At 45.4% G+C, this 13,182-nt stretch overlaps 5 protein-coding genes across 5 annotated transcripts; 4 read left to right on the top strand and 1 right to left on the bottom strand.

Annotated features, from left to right (window-relative positions):
* Positions 1 to 606: 606 nt before the first annotated feature.
* On the bottom strand, positions 607 to 2,103 carry N7529_011749 (sulfatase family protein; the record flags this gene model as incomplete). The annotated part of the gene is made up of 1 exon (XM_057247275.1): positions 607 to 2,103. One exon carries the CDS (start codon positions 2,101 to 2,103, stop codon positions 607 to 609), a length of 1,497 nt encoding a protein of 498 aa, XP_057092624.1.
* Positions 2,104 to 2,681: 578 nt separating this feature from the next.
* N7529_011748 (putative rhamnogalacturonase) lies at positions 2,682 to 4,509 on the top strand (the record flags this gene model as incomplete). The annotated part of the gene is made up of 7 exons (XM_057247274.1): positions 2,682 to 3,123; positions 3,192 to 3,270; positions 3,328 to 3,535; positions 3,594 to 3,728; positions 3,778 to 3,991; positions 4,045 to 4,350; positions 4,421 to 4,509. The coding sequence occupies 7 exons, from the start codon at positions 2,682 to 2,684 to the stop codon at positions 4,507 to 4,509; spliced, it is 1,473 nt and encodes a 490-aa protein (XP_057092623.1).
* A 974-nt stretch (positions 4,510 to 5,483) lies between these two features.
* Positions 5,484 to 7,193, top strand: N7529_011747 (putative MFS transporter; the record flags this gene model as incomplete). The annotated part of the gene is made up of 1 exon (XM_057247273.1): positions 5,484 to 7,193. The coding sequence occupies one exon, from the start codon at positions 5,484 to 5,486 to the stop codon at positions 7,191 to 7,193; it is 1,710 nt and encodes a 569-aa protein (XP_057092622.1).
* A 1,238-nt stretch (positions 7,194 to 8,431) lies between these two features.
* Positions 8,432 to 9,273, top strand: N7529_011746 (uncharacterized protein; the record flags this gene model as incomplete). Its single annotated transcript, XM_057247272.1, has 2 exons — positions 8,432 to 8,573; positions 8,636 to 9,273. 2 exons carry the CDS (start codon positions 8,432 to 8,434, stop codon positions 9,271 to 9,273), a joined length of 780 nt encoding a protein of 259 aa, XP_057092621.1.
* A 2,250-nt stretch (positions 9,274 to 11,523) lies between these two features.
* N7529_011745 (cytochrome P450) lies at positions 11,524 to 13,085 on the top strand (the record flags this gene model as incomplete). Its single annotated transcript, XM_057247271.1, has 6 exons — positions 11,524 to 11,543; positions 11,610 to 11,801; positions 11,859 to 12,010; positions 12,066 to 12,313; positions 12,362 to 12,633; positions 12,689 to 13,085. The coding sequence occupies 6 exons, from the start codon at positions 11,524 to 11,526 to the stop codon at positions 13,083 to 13,085; spliced, it is 1,281 nt and encodes a 426-aa protein (XP_057092620.1).
* Positions 13,086 to 13,182: the final 97 nt, after the last annotated feature.

Genomic DNA, 13,182 nt, shown 5'->3' with positions numbered 1-13,182 from the left:
TCTAAATGGTACCCCCGAATATATGTGCAAATTCCTCGGTGAAGTCGCCGGCTTGGAGAAAGCACCTCAATATTGTGATCTTGGCATCGGAATAACCGTTCGATTGTACTTACGTCGATGTGAAATGTTCAGAACTTTTATGAACATATATATACTTATATATCGAAGCTTGATCAAACACGCACCCTTTAATTTCATGAATTCCTGGTCATTTGTACTAACTTCAAGAACGCTACTGTTTCAGCAGTTGCAATTTCCCAAGAGCTCCAGTAAGTAACCCTGTGGGATTTTGAAGTGAGGTATCTATTTCCTACATTGCGAAGATGATAGGTAGCCTTTTTGACAAAACAATTGACATGACTGCATTCTTTTGGCACTAAATTATGAGCACAAATAACCCCTCTTGACATAGTCAAACTTGCGTGGTCCAAGCGATACCCAAAGTACCATCTTTGGAAAGGGATGGGCAATAATCATGAAAATTGTGCCCAACAGATCTTGTGCAACATGTCCTTCACACTGTTGTTTCAAGATGTGATGAAATTGAAATTGTTTTGCTTTAGGCCAAGAAAGCTGAAGCTGAAACATGGACACAAGTCATATTGTTCAAGCAATGTTCTCTCCATTGAACTGATCAACATCAGCGCCCCAGGACACGTTCCCCGCAAAATGCTTCTCATTTTGATTTCCGGGCCGCTCTGCATCAAAGTCTAACCGATCTGGAACCTTCAGACCAGCGGGGAAATGATACCGGATAAACCATGTCGACACCCCATCCCGGTACAGCCAAGGATCCTCTGTCCGTCGCTGCCATGTTTCCAATCTTGTTCTCAGATCATCGAGTACAGCAGCATAATTCGGATCTTTGACAAGATTGGTAACTTCATTTGGATCGTTTTCCAAGTCATATAGTTCTTCCGGGGCGCGGAAGAAGTAATCCTTCAGTTTCCGCTCCCCGATCATAATCTCACTATCCGATGAGTTCCGAATATCCTCCCAGGAAAGAGAGCCATAGAGATCTGCTGCGAAAGGGAAATCCAGGCGCCACGCGAGGTTTCGATGGTATTTGTAGCGTCGATCTCGAATGAATCTTGTGGGCCAGTAGTTTGTGACTTCGTGGAAAGTATGTGAGCCGAAGACTTGATTTCGCTCCGATATCTTCGTGTTGCTTCCAAGGATAGGAAGTAATGAGTGACCAAGGCGCTTTTTTGTTGAATCCACTACGCCTGGGTGCCCAACATAGTCAAGCACCGTGGGGAGAATATCGACATATGAGACCATGTCAGAGTTGACCGCCGGCTGTATCTTTGGATCTCTAATAATGAGAGGCAATCTAACCCCTGCGTCGAAAAGAGTTGTCTTGGAGTTAATGAAAGGTGGGCCATTGTCGCTTATGAAGATGACAAGAGTTGATTCGGCCAAATCAGCCGCGTCTAGAGCATCCAAAACAAATCCGATACCCTGATCCAGGCGATGGATTGAATTGTAGTACTCAGACAACTCAAAGCGCGCACCGGGAGAATCGTTAATAAAGGAAGGAATCTCGACATTGTCAGCATTGTAGCTTCCCTTCTTGATTCGGGAGTCATATGTTTGGTCATTGCCAAATCCACCCCTTGTGCGATCGCGATGCGGATCATGGAAGCCAATCGTCAAGAAGAAGGGTCTTTCGTCTGCCTGGGACTCTTGGAAGAACTCATTTGCTTGATCGGCGATCACAGCCACGTCCCGTGTTTCGCTTTCCTTCGTGACCTCCCAGGGATAAACAGCGGAAGGTCCAACGTGTATCTTTCCTAGTATTCCTGTCCGATATCCGTTTTGGTTCAGCAGCTGGGGTGCTGTCTCAACATGATCGAACGTGACGAAATGATGGCGGTGACTGGCAAGTCCGTATTGGCCGTTCTGGTGGGTATGAAGGCCTGTGTATATCACGGAGCGACTACCGCTACAGGACGCAGTACTTGCAAAAGCGTATTCGAATCGGGTACCTTGCCCAGCGAGGTGGTCGATGTTGGGTGTGTGGATAGTTGATGCCCCGTAACAGCTGAGCTGCTTCCCGAGGTCATCGGCGACCATCAACAACACGTTCTTTTTGCTTGACATAATCACTGATATGAATTGAATGAGAATGCGCCGAGAGAGGCGTCTTGTAAAGAAATGGACAGGAAAACCAAATAAACATGTTGATGTCTTTCATTGGTGCATTTACTATATTGGAGCTAGCTCCTCTTCGTTAGAGCTCTGCTCAGCGCGATCTGACACCAAGATGATGTGCTTGACAGCAAATAAATCAAATCAACGCTACTAATGCTTAGTCTATTGGAATTTTTGATGAAATGTTAATTGCAAATGTTGTCATCCATAGGGCTAATTCACAATCGTATCTGCCTCGATAAATTTCTTTTTTGGATAGAACTAAACTACACCGAATACAACGACTTATGAGCCTTTATAGTTTCGGTTAAACAGCTTTGGTTCTAAAATCACGAATTTCGACAAAAAGCAATTGGACGGAGGAATTATGGCGTCTTTTGACAGCTCTATTGTATTAATCAAACATACCGAGGACCCTATATGGACGAACTACATTGAAGCTAACACATTAAGATCGCGCCCCCAGATAAAAATATGACTAGAAAAAACCCAGAGCTAGAGCAAGTTGTTTTGCCCTTGTATTCACGATGAAGTTCAACAGCCTTCCTCTGCTATCCTTGTTGTCGCAATTGACCGCGGGCCAACTTATTGGCCCTGTTGGTCCGACGACTCATCTGAAAGATAAAACAATTGAATGCAACATTCTTGATTATGGCGCTGTTGCTGATAACAAGACAGACATAGCCACGGCGCTGGAGACTGTCTTTTCAGACTGTGTTCAAAAGCATCCGGGTAGCCGCCTGGTTGTACCGGAGGGAGAATATTTGATCGAGCGAGGTGTGACGCTCAGCAATGGCACCAACTGGGCCTTCCAACTAGATGGGCTTATCACAGCTGCATATGGCGGTGACTGGAACATTGAGCGTGAGTTGATCCTCCAAGGGTTTGCAGGCACAGAGATCCTCAACGCAACTATCAATGGCGAGGGTGATTCTAAGTTCTTGCTAGATGTCCTTGTTATTGTGAATGGTGAGTCTACACTTCAATGCCTCTCTTTGTGCATTAAATTTGGAATAAATGGAATATTGACAAAGTAGCCGTGGATTTCGAATTTTATTCTTCCAATGGCAAAGGCGCCTTTCAAGGACAGGGCTATCTTTATCGAAACCTCAACAAGTAAGTTACTTTCTCATTTTCACCATATTTTCACACTGACTAGAAATCAAATCTCAGTACGGACCGTCCACGTTTGGTGCGTTTGATTTCACCGACCAACGCCTCAGTCCATGACTTGATTCTAGTCGACAGCCCCAAGTTTCACATTATCCTCGACTTTGCCGTCAATGTCGAGGCTTACCATCTGACTATCCGTGGAGCAAACTTGGGTAGCTATGATGGTATTGATGCCATTGGAACAAACTATTGGATCCACGATAATGAGGTACGCTCTTTGAGCTTGGTTTTCGTGAATTCAGGAGAGAAACTAATTATCAGATTAGGTCACCAATCGTGATGAGTGTGTTTCGGTGAAAAGCCCCTCTCATCATGCTTTGGTCGAAAATTTGGTTTGCAATCAAGCAGGCTCGGGCATATCTATTGGAAGTTTGAACGTATCTGCCGAAATATCCAACATTGTCAGTTCGAATCATCACATATATCTGTCACTTACTTATAATGCATTAGGAAGCACGGAATATCAGTATTATCCAAGGAAACAACGTTGCCTTTATCAAAACATATCCTGGCGGGTCAGGATACGTTACAAATATCACTTTTTCTAACTTCCGTTCTTTGGCAAGTCTGTACGGCTTGGATATCAACCAATACTGGCAAAATACCTTTGAGCCTGACACCGGTGCTGTTGCACTGAGTAACTTGGTTTTTAGAAATTTCTCTGGTGAGTCATCTCGCAGATGAAAGGTCTAACAAAAGTCTTACAAATATATTTAGGTTCTGTCGCCGATGGAGCAAAGCGCCCTCCTCTGTACCTCATTGCGAATGATCTAACGTTTGCTACCAATGTCACTGTTGAGGATTTCACAATTTGGACAGAATCGGGTACTTCAGTTGTGAACAAAATCAGCAACATCTTTGGTGCTGGAGATGACAGCTATGGCTCAACTGATGGTATCAAGTCTCTAGGTGAAGGAGAGTCCCCCTCACCTTATACCAGCACCTATACTATTACCGCATCTCCGACAAATTGGCAAGCCCCCACCACTCCTACGTGGGCTGTGCCTAGTACTGGCTATGGAAGTATGCTTCTTGTCTCCTTATATTTCTACTTCTCTATCGTCGTGGCGACTGGCTAACCAAACTTTTCCAGCGGCATCCCCCATTCCGGTGTACAGTCCAGCTCCTTTGTGGCGCCCAGGTGGTGTCGATTATGATTTGCACTACTGGGGAAGCTTCTAAGTAGTGACAGATTCTTGGTGGCCCCATCATAAGCTGGTCAAGGCATAGCATATTCTAGTAGGCAAGAGGAGAAACTGATCACTAGATGGCTGATACAACTGGGGGGTATATGTGGTATAGGACAAGCTAGAGAAAATGCAATTTTTATATTCGTGTCAGAGAAAAAATAGTTATGTCAGAGCATGTAGTGTGAGACCTCACGTTTCTCTATTTTTTTATTATAGTCGAGCTCAGTTGTTGAAATGCTCAAGGTCGCCAACCTTCTGAACGGTAGATTCTAGCCTTCGGTGCAAAGTACAGCGCTTGGTAAATTAAGACTCCTTGGTATGGCGTCAACAAGACAATCTTTAAAGACAAAAGCTTGGAGTAATGCGGTTAATTACCCATGCCGTGAAATGAAGCTCCGATGGAAAAGGCCGACTCGGAAGTGCCGTTGTTGATAGTGGCGTTGAGTCCCTAGTTTCCAAAAAAAAGTCGAAAAGCTAGGGACAATGTAAGACAGGGTTTTTCCACCAATCTGGGCAAATGCATTTCGAGGTGTCCACCGCGCATGGACTGATATGGGAAATATTGATGCAATCAGGCGCATCCATGGCGCAAACACCGGCTAAATATCAAGGCTTATTTTAATTTACGAACTATCTTTGACTTGTTCGCTTGGAGATTTATTTCTAACATACCAACCAGGTGACTTTTAGTCCAAGATAGCGCCCTTCCGAAATGGTAAAGAAAAAATGCCATCCCTTCATTGGGAGTCGTTGCGTTCGCTGGCGTTGATGGCATCATGCATTTACCCAAGCACGCATTAGGTGCGACTTTTCGAGCTGGTTTATGAAATTGAAAGATTTTGCAGCTTCTGTCATTTTATATAAAGTCTTGATCTCGGTAGCAATGTATGGACTTAAAGCCAGAGTCAAAGTTGACTCCTCCATTCATTTTTTGGCTAGTTTTCGACTCTCGCGCGGAGAGTAGCCATGGCATCCACATTTTCCAAAGAGTTACCAGCATCAGATTCCGAGCACCAGAATGAGGATCATCAGTCAAAAGACGGTACTTTGGTGACAACGCTCGCCGAGCCAGAGCAGCAACGAGAGTCGCAATCGTTGTTTGCTGCGCTGTTCCTCCGAAAACGAAAGGTCGATCCAGATTCTATTGCAACAGTTCGAAGCGTCTTTGACGATCCACTGCTGTGCCAGTTCTATCAACCTCGCCCGGACTACGAAAATCTGCACAGATTTGATCCGAAGGAAAGATGGACTCACCGAGAGGAAACTTCGGTGCGCCGCAAGACAGATTGGACGATTTTTTTGTGGATTCTTGTTATGTTTTTTGGACTCAATCTTGATCGCGGAAATCTTGGAAACGCTGCGGCTGATAATTTGCTCGACGATCTGAAAATCACGACCAACGACTACAACAACGCACAAAACATGTACCGTATCGGTTTCCTCATTGCCGAAATTCCGTCTCAGATGCTTGGAAAGAGATTGGGTCCGGACCGGTGGATTCCTTTCCAGATCATTTTGTGGAGCTTGGCATCCGGAGGTCAGTTCTTCATGCAAGGTCGCGCTGGTTTCTTCGCATGCCGCTTCTTCATTGGCCTCTTCATGGGTGGCTTCATCCCAGATGCAGTTCTGTATCTTTCATACTTTTACACCAAGTCCGAAATGCCATTTCGTCTCGCGATGTTTTGGTTCGTTGATTCCATGTCAGGTGTTATTGCTTCTTTTATTGCCTACGGCGTTTTGCACATGCGCGGCGTGGATGGCCGCGAAGGTTGGCGATGGCTGTTTCTTATTGAAGCACTTATCAGCATCGTCATCGGATTTCTTAGTTTCTTATTTCTTGTCCCGGGTCCTACGCAGACAAAGACATGGTGGAACCCGAAAGGGTACTTTACTGAGAAAGAAGAGAAGATTATTGTGAATCGAGTATTGCGAGATGATCCTTCCAAGGGCGACATGCACAACCGCCAGGCTCTGTCTCTGAAAATGTTATGGCAAAGCTTGATGGACTACGACCTGTGGCCGATTTATATCATTGGAATTCTTTTCGAGATACCGACTGCGCCGCCAAAAACATATCTGACGCTCTCGCTCAAAGCAATTGGATTTGGTACTTTCCAAACAACGTTGTTGACAATTCCGGTCACTGTTTTCGCGTCCATTAATTTGCTTCTTGTGACCGAGCTGACCGAGCGCTTGCACGAAATCTCCATCATCGGCCTTCTCACTCAGATCTGGATTCTCCCACTTCTCATTGTGCTTTACACATCAGCCGGATCACTATCAAGCTGGGGTTTATATGCAGTGACATTCATCTTGTTGGGCTGGCCGTCTCCACATGCAGCCCACGTTGGATGGTGCTCACGTCTCAGTAATACTGTGCGAACTCGAAGTATTAGTGCAGCGCTTTACAACGTGACCATCCAACTGTCTGGAATCGCATCCTCAAATATCTATCGCAGCGATGATAAGCCTCTTTACCGTCGTGGAAACTCGCAACTAATTGCTATCAACGTCGCTACTATGGTTGCCTATGCCTTCGCAAAGGTATACTACGTGCGCAGAAATAAATGGAAGATGGCCCAATGGGAGAAAATGACACCGGAGGAGAAGGCAAATTATCTGAGCACTACCACCGATCAAGGAAACAAGCGACTGGACTTCCAGTTTGATAATTGAGCATTGTTCGCTTGTAGGTACCGCGAGTCAGATTGTCTATGTGCAATTCAGATAAAAATCTCAATACACAATCGATTCTCTTTGATTCCTTGATTCCAAGGGTCGATTGCTTCTTAGACGTACTAAACATTATCCAACAGCGTGAAGATATAAGAAAATAAACAAACAGAGAAAATGAATTCATATCAGTTCCGACAAATTTACCGCAGTACATACGAGGTCAATTTATTTGGGGTAGCAGCAACGACCGAGGCATTTAAGCATCTTCGTGCGAAGGCAGCACCATCCCCGTGAATTCTCTTTGTTTCTTCCCGTACTGGATCTGAGGGCCTTGGAAGTGATCCATCGTCGGAGATGTGGGCGCAGCTCCCAAATCCTAGCTTCATGGTTTCTCGCAGTTTGTACGCCGCGTTGAACATGTTCACGCTTCACTATACGGCAATGGGTGGAAGGTCTATCTCCCGAAGTGCACTTACACGTAAACGAGTAGGTAATCCATGTATATGCTGACCTAAGGAAGTGTCTATACCTAGGTAGCTATACGCATATTATTTCCTCTACCGGGTGGGACTTTCCTGTCTTGGCTGCCGCCGCTTTTATGAGGGCGCTCAGAGTCAAGCTTACTGATCGCTCACTAATTACTAACCGGGCCTTACAATTTTTCGGTAACAAATACCAGACCCTCTAGCTCTGAATAGGAAAGGGGGCTGTCATGTGATATCCAATCAGAGCATCAAGATTATGCGGAAGGCCCTTCCTTAACTAGCCACCGCGAAGGACGAGCCACCTCAGGTGTTTAGAAGCGCCACAATAGCCTCTAAACAAGATGGGGCTCTCTTGCCCACTTCTCTTCATGTTCTCTATGCCTTGATTCCTAAGCTCTCTGCCTTTGTTGGCCTTTTGGTCGTGATTATGGTGCAAATGAGTATAGAACCCTCCGTTTAACCCATTTTTCCCACGGTGTGGACCAGTCGTGTGCATGAGCATCCTGCACTAGACAGGGTTCACGATAACTACTCCAAATACTCTCTAGCTTTATGCCGGTTAGAGGGGTCATGTCATTACATAGCAGGCGTCCTTTAATCCTAGTTACTTAGATAATAGCATCCGCCCCTTTCTTGCGACCTCACTTTTTAAACTCCACGAAATTTGCCTTACTGTCACAACTCCCTCGCCCCGAAAATCAGCCGTCACCCGCCCCCAAGCAAATCTTTCTGCTTAATGCTCCCAGGTGCAGCATGCCAGGGAATTTTTTCACATTTCCAACAGCAGACGAAAATCGTTTCAGAGTGGCAGACCTAGTGAATGTAACCTGGGATGTTGTCGCTCCTCTGATTTCGCTTTACGAGACCTGTGGCAGCAATGACCGTGCTCTAGAAGGTGAGGCTGTCCATTTGACTTGTCTTCTTGCTATTTACGGATAATCTGACTATTCCTACTAGAGAGAACAACCAACAAGTATAGCTACGTGTGGATAGCGACGCGCAAAAACTACGTAGAGTCTGGCTGTAGGTTCATGCTCCAGCCGTTCACTACCGAAGGCGAGTCATATGGCGACAATATTACAAGTATACTATTTGGTGTATCAAAGAGATACACAGATGATCCATCACCGGTCTCGTACAATTTCATCAATGCATCGTCATCCACCTCTACAAGCGCCACGAAAGCAACTTCTACGTCTCTCACTACCTCGGCTAGTGTCGAATCTACATCATATTCAAGAACTACGTCAACCCCTCAGTCTAGCCATGGCATGTCGAAGACGAGTAAAATTGGAATCGGCCTTGGTGTTCCTTTAGGCGTTTTGTTGGTAGCTGTCGCTCTGGGCGCGCTCATCTTCTATCGGCGGAAATATCGACAGAAAGAAACTCAAGGGGTGCCTGTTACACATCAACCAAAGGATGAACTGGCTCCACTCCCTATGATTTGGTATAAAGAGCCTCATCATACGCGACTGTCACAGACGGAGACAGTGGCTTCCTCCTTCTCGAAACTGTCTAACGATAATCAAAGATCGGAAGGGACAGACAGACGGCTAAGTGAACTAATGTCTACTGAACGAGTGGAGATAGGCTGATTCCAGTTCTGAGTTGAAATCTTCGAAGTAAAGGGGTTGATATTCTGCAGGCCTTTACCTGACGCGATCGACTCACTTTGCATTTTCAGAAAGTCCATGAATAATTATGGAGTAGCTTAAATTAATAAGTTCTTGGATCCCCAGAGTTCTGTTTTTGTAGCCTTTTTTGTTTCCTGTACTTGCCATTTCTGGGCAATATGTATACCCTGACATTCAAAACCGCGAAAGGACACTGTAAAGATTCTGATGGGACATGCTCCTACTTGCAGTTAACCCGGGGGCCCATGGACAGGGCCCATGGACACTGCCCATCGGCCCGTTCATGGGCAATGTCGCCGTCTGATGATTATTAGGTGGCTAAATAGTAGGCCCTGTTATGGCACAACTAACTGCAGTTATTTTGCTAGGACTGAGGATTACATTCAAATGCCGGCCCTTTTTAGATAGGACGATAGGTGCCATCAAAAGTAGAAGGTTGCACGTGATGGGACTAGCGTGTTGCATTCTATTGATGCAGCGTACTTAGGCCGCTCACCCCTAGGCTCAGCTTATACTCTGTGAGCGGATCAGGGCGCTCAGGGGCGTGCTCAGTCCTACTCAGTGAGCAAAAAGCGGCAAGATATGAGCACTAAAATGGAAAGGGAAGGCCAGGCAGTGGCAGAGGAAATTAAGTACATAGGTATATTCTGTCTTAGAAGGTACCATTCAAGACAATACACTGCGTAGCAGAGTGGCATCGGCCATTGGGACACTAGTTGAGGTGTTTTCCCACGGTAGGTGTGCTCAACTAGCTAGGACCCAATCTGAATCTCTTAAAAAAGACTCATCTCTCGTTCATGTCATTTTTATTGAACACAACAACTATTTTGCATGTTCTCGCTTCTAAACCTATTTTCAAACCATAAGCCTATTCTATCAGAAGCTTTACAACCTATCTAGCTATTTTAATGCATTAGATAAGTGAGTTACGAACGTCTGAACAACTATCTAATTTAGAGATGGAGGAAAGATCCTTGTTTTCTTTTCTTGTTCTTACTTCTGTTGTTTTTGATATATGGAGAATTTTGAGTGATCGCAATAGTTGATGTGATTATTATATATGAGGCGGAACATTGGAGTCTCCTTTATAGGATAACGGAAAAGTGCACTGAGTCGTCGGCAGGTGGAGTTGTTGTTTGAGGTAGGAACTATATTTGCCTAAAGGGGAAGGTGGTTGCTCTACATCAACACGTGACTAGCACTCAAGCCTTTAGATTATGCCTACATTTGTAGTTTCTCACATGTTGTTGGACGCCCTGCATCTCAGTTTGCTGGTATAATTGTGCGCTTGACTACTTTGAAGGTAATTAGGGAATCCAGAACTAATTCCGATGAGATTGGGACTGTCAAGTGACAGGGTATCTTGGAATATGTTCGATCTTCAACGACGGATCTAAAGCTGCTTGTTTGCAAGATAATACATAGTTACATGTAATTTAATACTTAAAATGATAGTCTCAAGCTTGCAATGATATCTTTGCATGGTGTGAAAGCCTGGCCTGTATCTCAATTCTAGAAGTCCTGTCACTTATCTTATCGAACTAGTGCTGACGTTTTATTAAGCGGTAACGAGATATTCGGAGATGCGGGGACGTGCATATAAATTTCGTACATGTGTGACCAACAGGCCAAGTCATGCACGGTCGTGACCCGTGTATGTTGCCTTAGCTTCCAGAGCTAACCTATTAGGGTTACCAACAACGGGAGGTGCAGGTGCAACTAGCCAATGACAAGAAAGGTAAATGAACGATAAATAGAGCTGCAGATTTTGTTTTGTTAGTTTTCTTTTCCCCTCTCCTTTGCCACACTCGTGTCTTTGGGATGTTATTCATGTCTTTCGGTCTCTATGTTGCTTTGGTGTTGGGGGCCTTCGGCCTCTATGTAGCCAGGGTCTTGTTGGGACGTTCTGGGACGACCCGGGGCCCGCTGCCGCCGGGCCCGCGACCCAAGCCCTTGCTTGGCAACATCTCTGATTTACCGCCGCCAGGTACACAAGATTGGATGCACTGGCTTAAGCATAAAGAAACTTATGGTATCTTTCAAAATCCTTGTTATGTCACCTCAAGTCAACTATTGCTGACACACTGAAATACTTTAGGACCGATCAGCTCAGTCACCGTTATGGGACAGACTATTGTGATTCTGAATGATGCAAAAATAGCACTTGAGCTACTTGGAAAACGTTCTTCGATATACTCCTCGCGACCAAGTATGGTGTTCGCATCGGAAATGTAAGTCCAGAAATACGAGTAAAAATCAAGGTATAGAAGCGAAAAACCGATAGCTGATAAACAAAGGGTGGGATGGGAGCATGGCCTCGTGATGCAAACATATTCCAGTCAATTCCGGGCGTATCGCAAGGCACTGCAACCATATCTCGGTTCCGAATCGGCAGTGGCCCAATTCAATTCTCTACAAGAAATAGAGACGCATCGCTTTCTCTTCCGTGTTCTGGAAGATCAGACAAAGCTTGCAGAACATATCCAAACGTAAGTGAATATTTGCAACGATTTTTCAACCGAAGGCGAATCTAATCCTCCTCAAAGGGAAGCCGGCGCGGTGATTCTTAAAATTGCTTACGGTTACACTATTGAACCGCATAAGCGGGACCCCTTGGTGCATATGGCCAACGTTGCGCTTGATGAATTTTCGAAAGCTGCTTCACCGGGAACTTGGCTTGTTGACATTATTCCCGCCTGTGAGTGCCCCTTTCTTTGTATCACAATAATTGAGATGGTATTGACCAAAAAAAGTGAAGCACATTCCCTCGTGGCTTCCAGGCGCAGGCTTCAAGCGAACTGCGGAATTATGGAAAAATGACGTCGAGACCACCGCCCGCATACCATATGACTTCGTGCGTCGGCAAATGGAAGAAGGCCGGTATGAGCCTTCCTATCTCTCCAATATATTCAAAACGACAGGATATCCTGCCCACGACTCTGAGGAGGAGTTGGTTGCAAAATGGACAGCTGCATCTCTCTATACTGGCGGTGCTGACACCGTATGGTTATCAAATCTGTTCGCCCTAAATATGACTAACACTATATAGACTGTGAGCTCCGTTGAATGTTTCTTCCTTGCAATGACGCTATATCCAGAGATTCAGCGCAAAGCTCAAGAAGAGATCGATCGGGTGTTGGGGCCTTGTCGTCTTCCCACCGTGACCAACCGCGCGCATTTACCGTACGTTGAAGCTGTCATCAAAGAAGCTCTGCGCTGGCATCCGGTTGCACCCACGGGTATTCCGCATGCATCAACTGAGGATGATACATGGGGTGAATATTTCATCCCTAAAGGATCCTTGCTGATAGCGAACATCTGGTCAGTATAAGTACCAGCGTGTCGAAACCAACCACCCCTTGCTAACTTCTGACAGGGCATTTACGCATGATCCTGCGGTTTATCATGACCCGATGACCTTCAAACCGGAGCGTTTCCTAGGAGTTGATGGCCGCAAGCCTGAGATGGATCCACGTGAGCTTGTCTTTGGATACGGGCGTCGCATTTGTCCCGGAAGGATCTTGGCAGACACTACACTATATTTGGTTATTGCTCAATCACTTGCAGTGTTCGATGTCAAGAAGGCTATTGAGAATGGAAAAGAAGTAGAAGTCCAACCGACGTTCCAGCCTGGAGTCATCAGTCATCCCGAGTCGTGGAAGTTCCACATTACACCTCGTACTCCAGCCCATGAGACGCTTATTCGCTCAGTGGAACAGGATCATCCATGGGAGAAGAGCAATGCGTCAGATCTTGAAAGAAGTCAGTCTTAACTTCTAATTTAGAACTCGGGACAACAATGTTTCACTCAACCTAAATCTTCGAAGCTCGATTGACACATTTTACATTGAGTTTAATTTTGAAACAAAG

The sequence above is a fragment of the Penicillium soppii genome, assembly GCF_028829465.1.
Source record: "Penicillium soppii strain IBT 18220 chromosome Unknown utg000010l, whole genome shotgun sequence".
In the NCBI taxonomy this organism is placed as follows: Eukaryota; Fungi; Ascomycota; class Eurotiomycetes; order Eurotiales; family Aspergillaceae; genus Penicillium; species Penicillium soppii.
The sequence above is the reverse complement of the archived record's forward strand: the minus strand, read 5'-3'. Positions and strand labels throughout refer to the sequence as shown.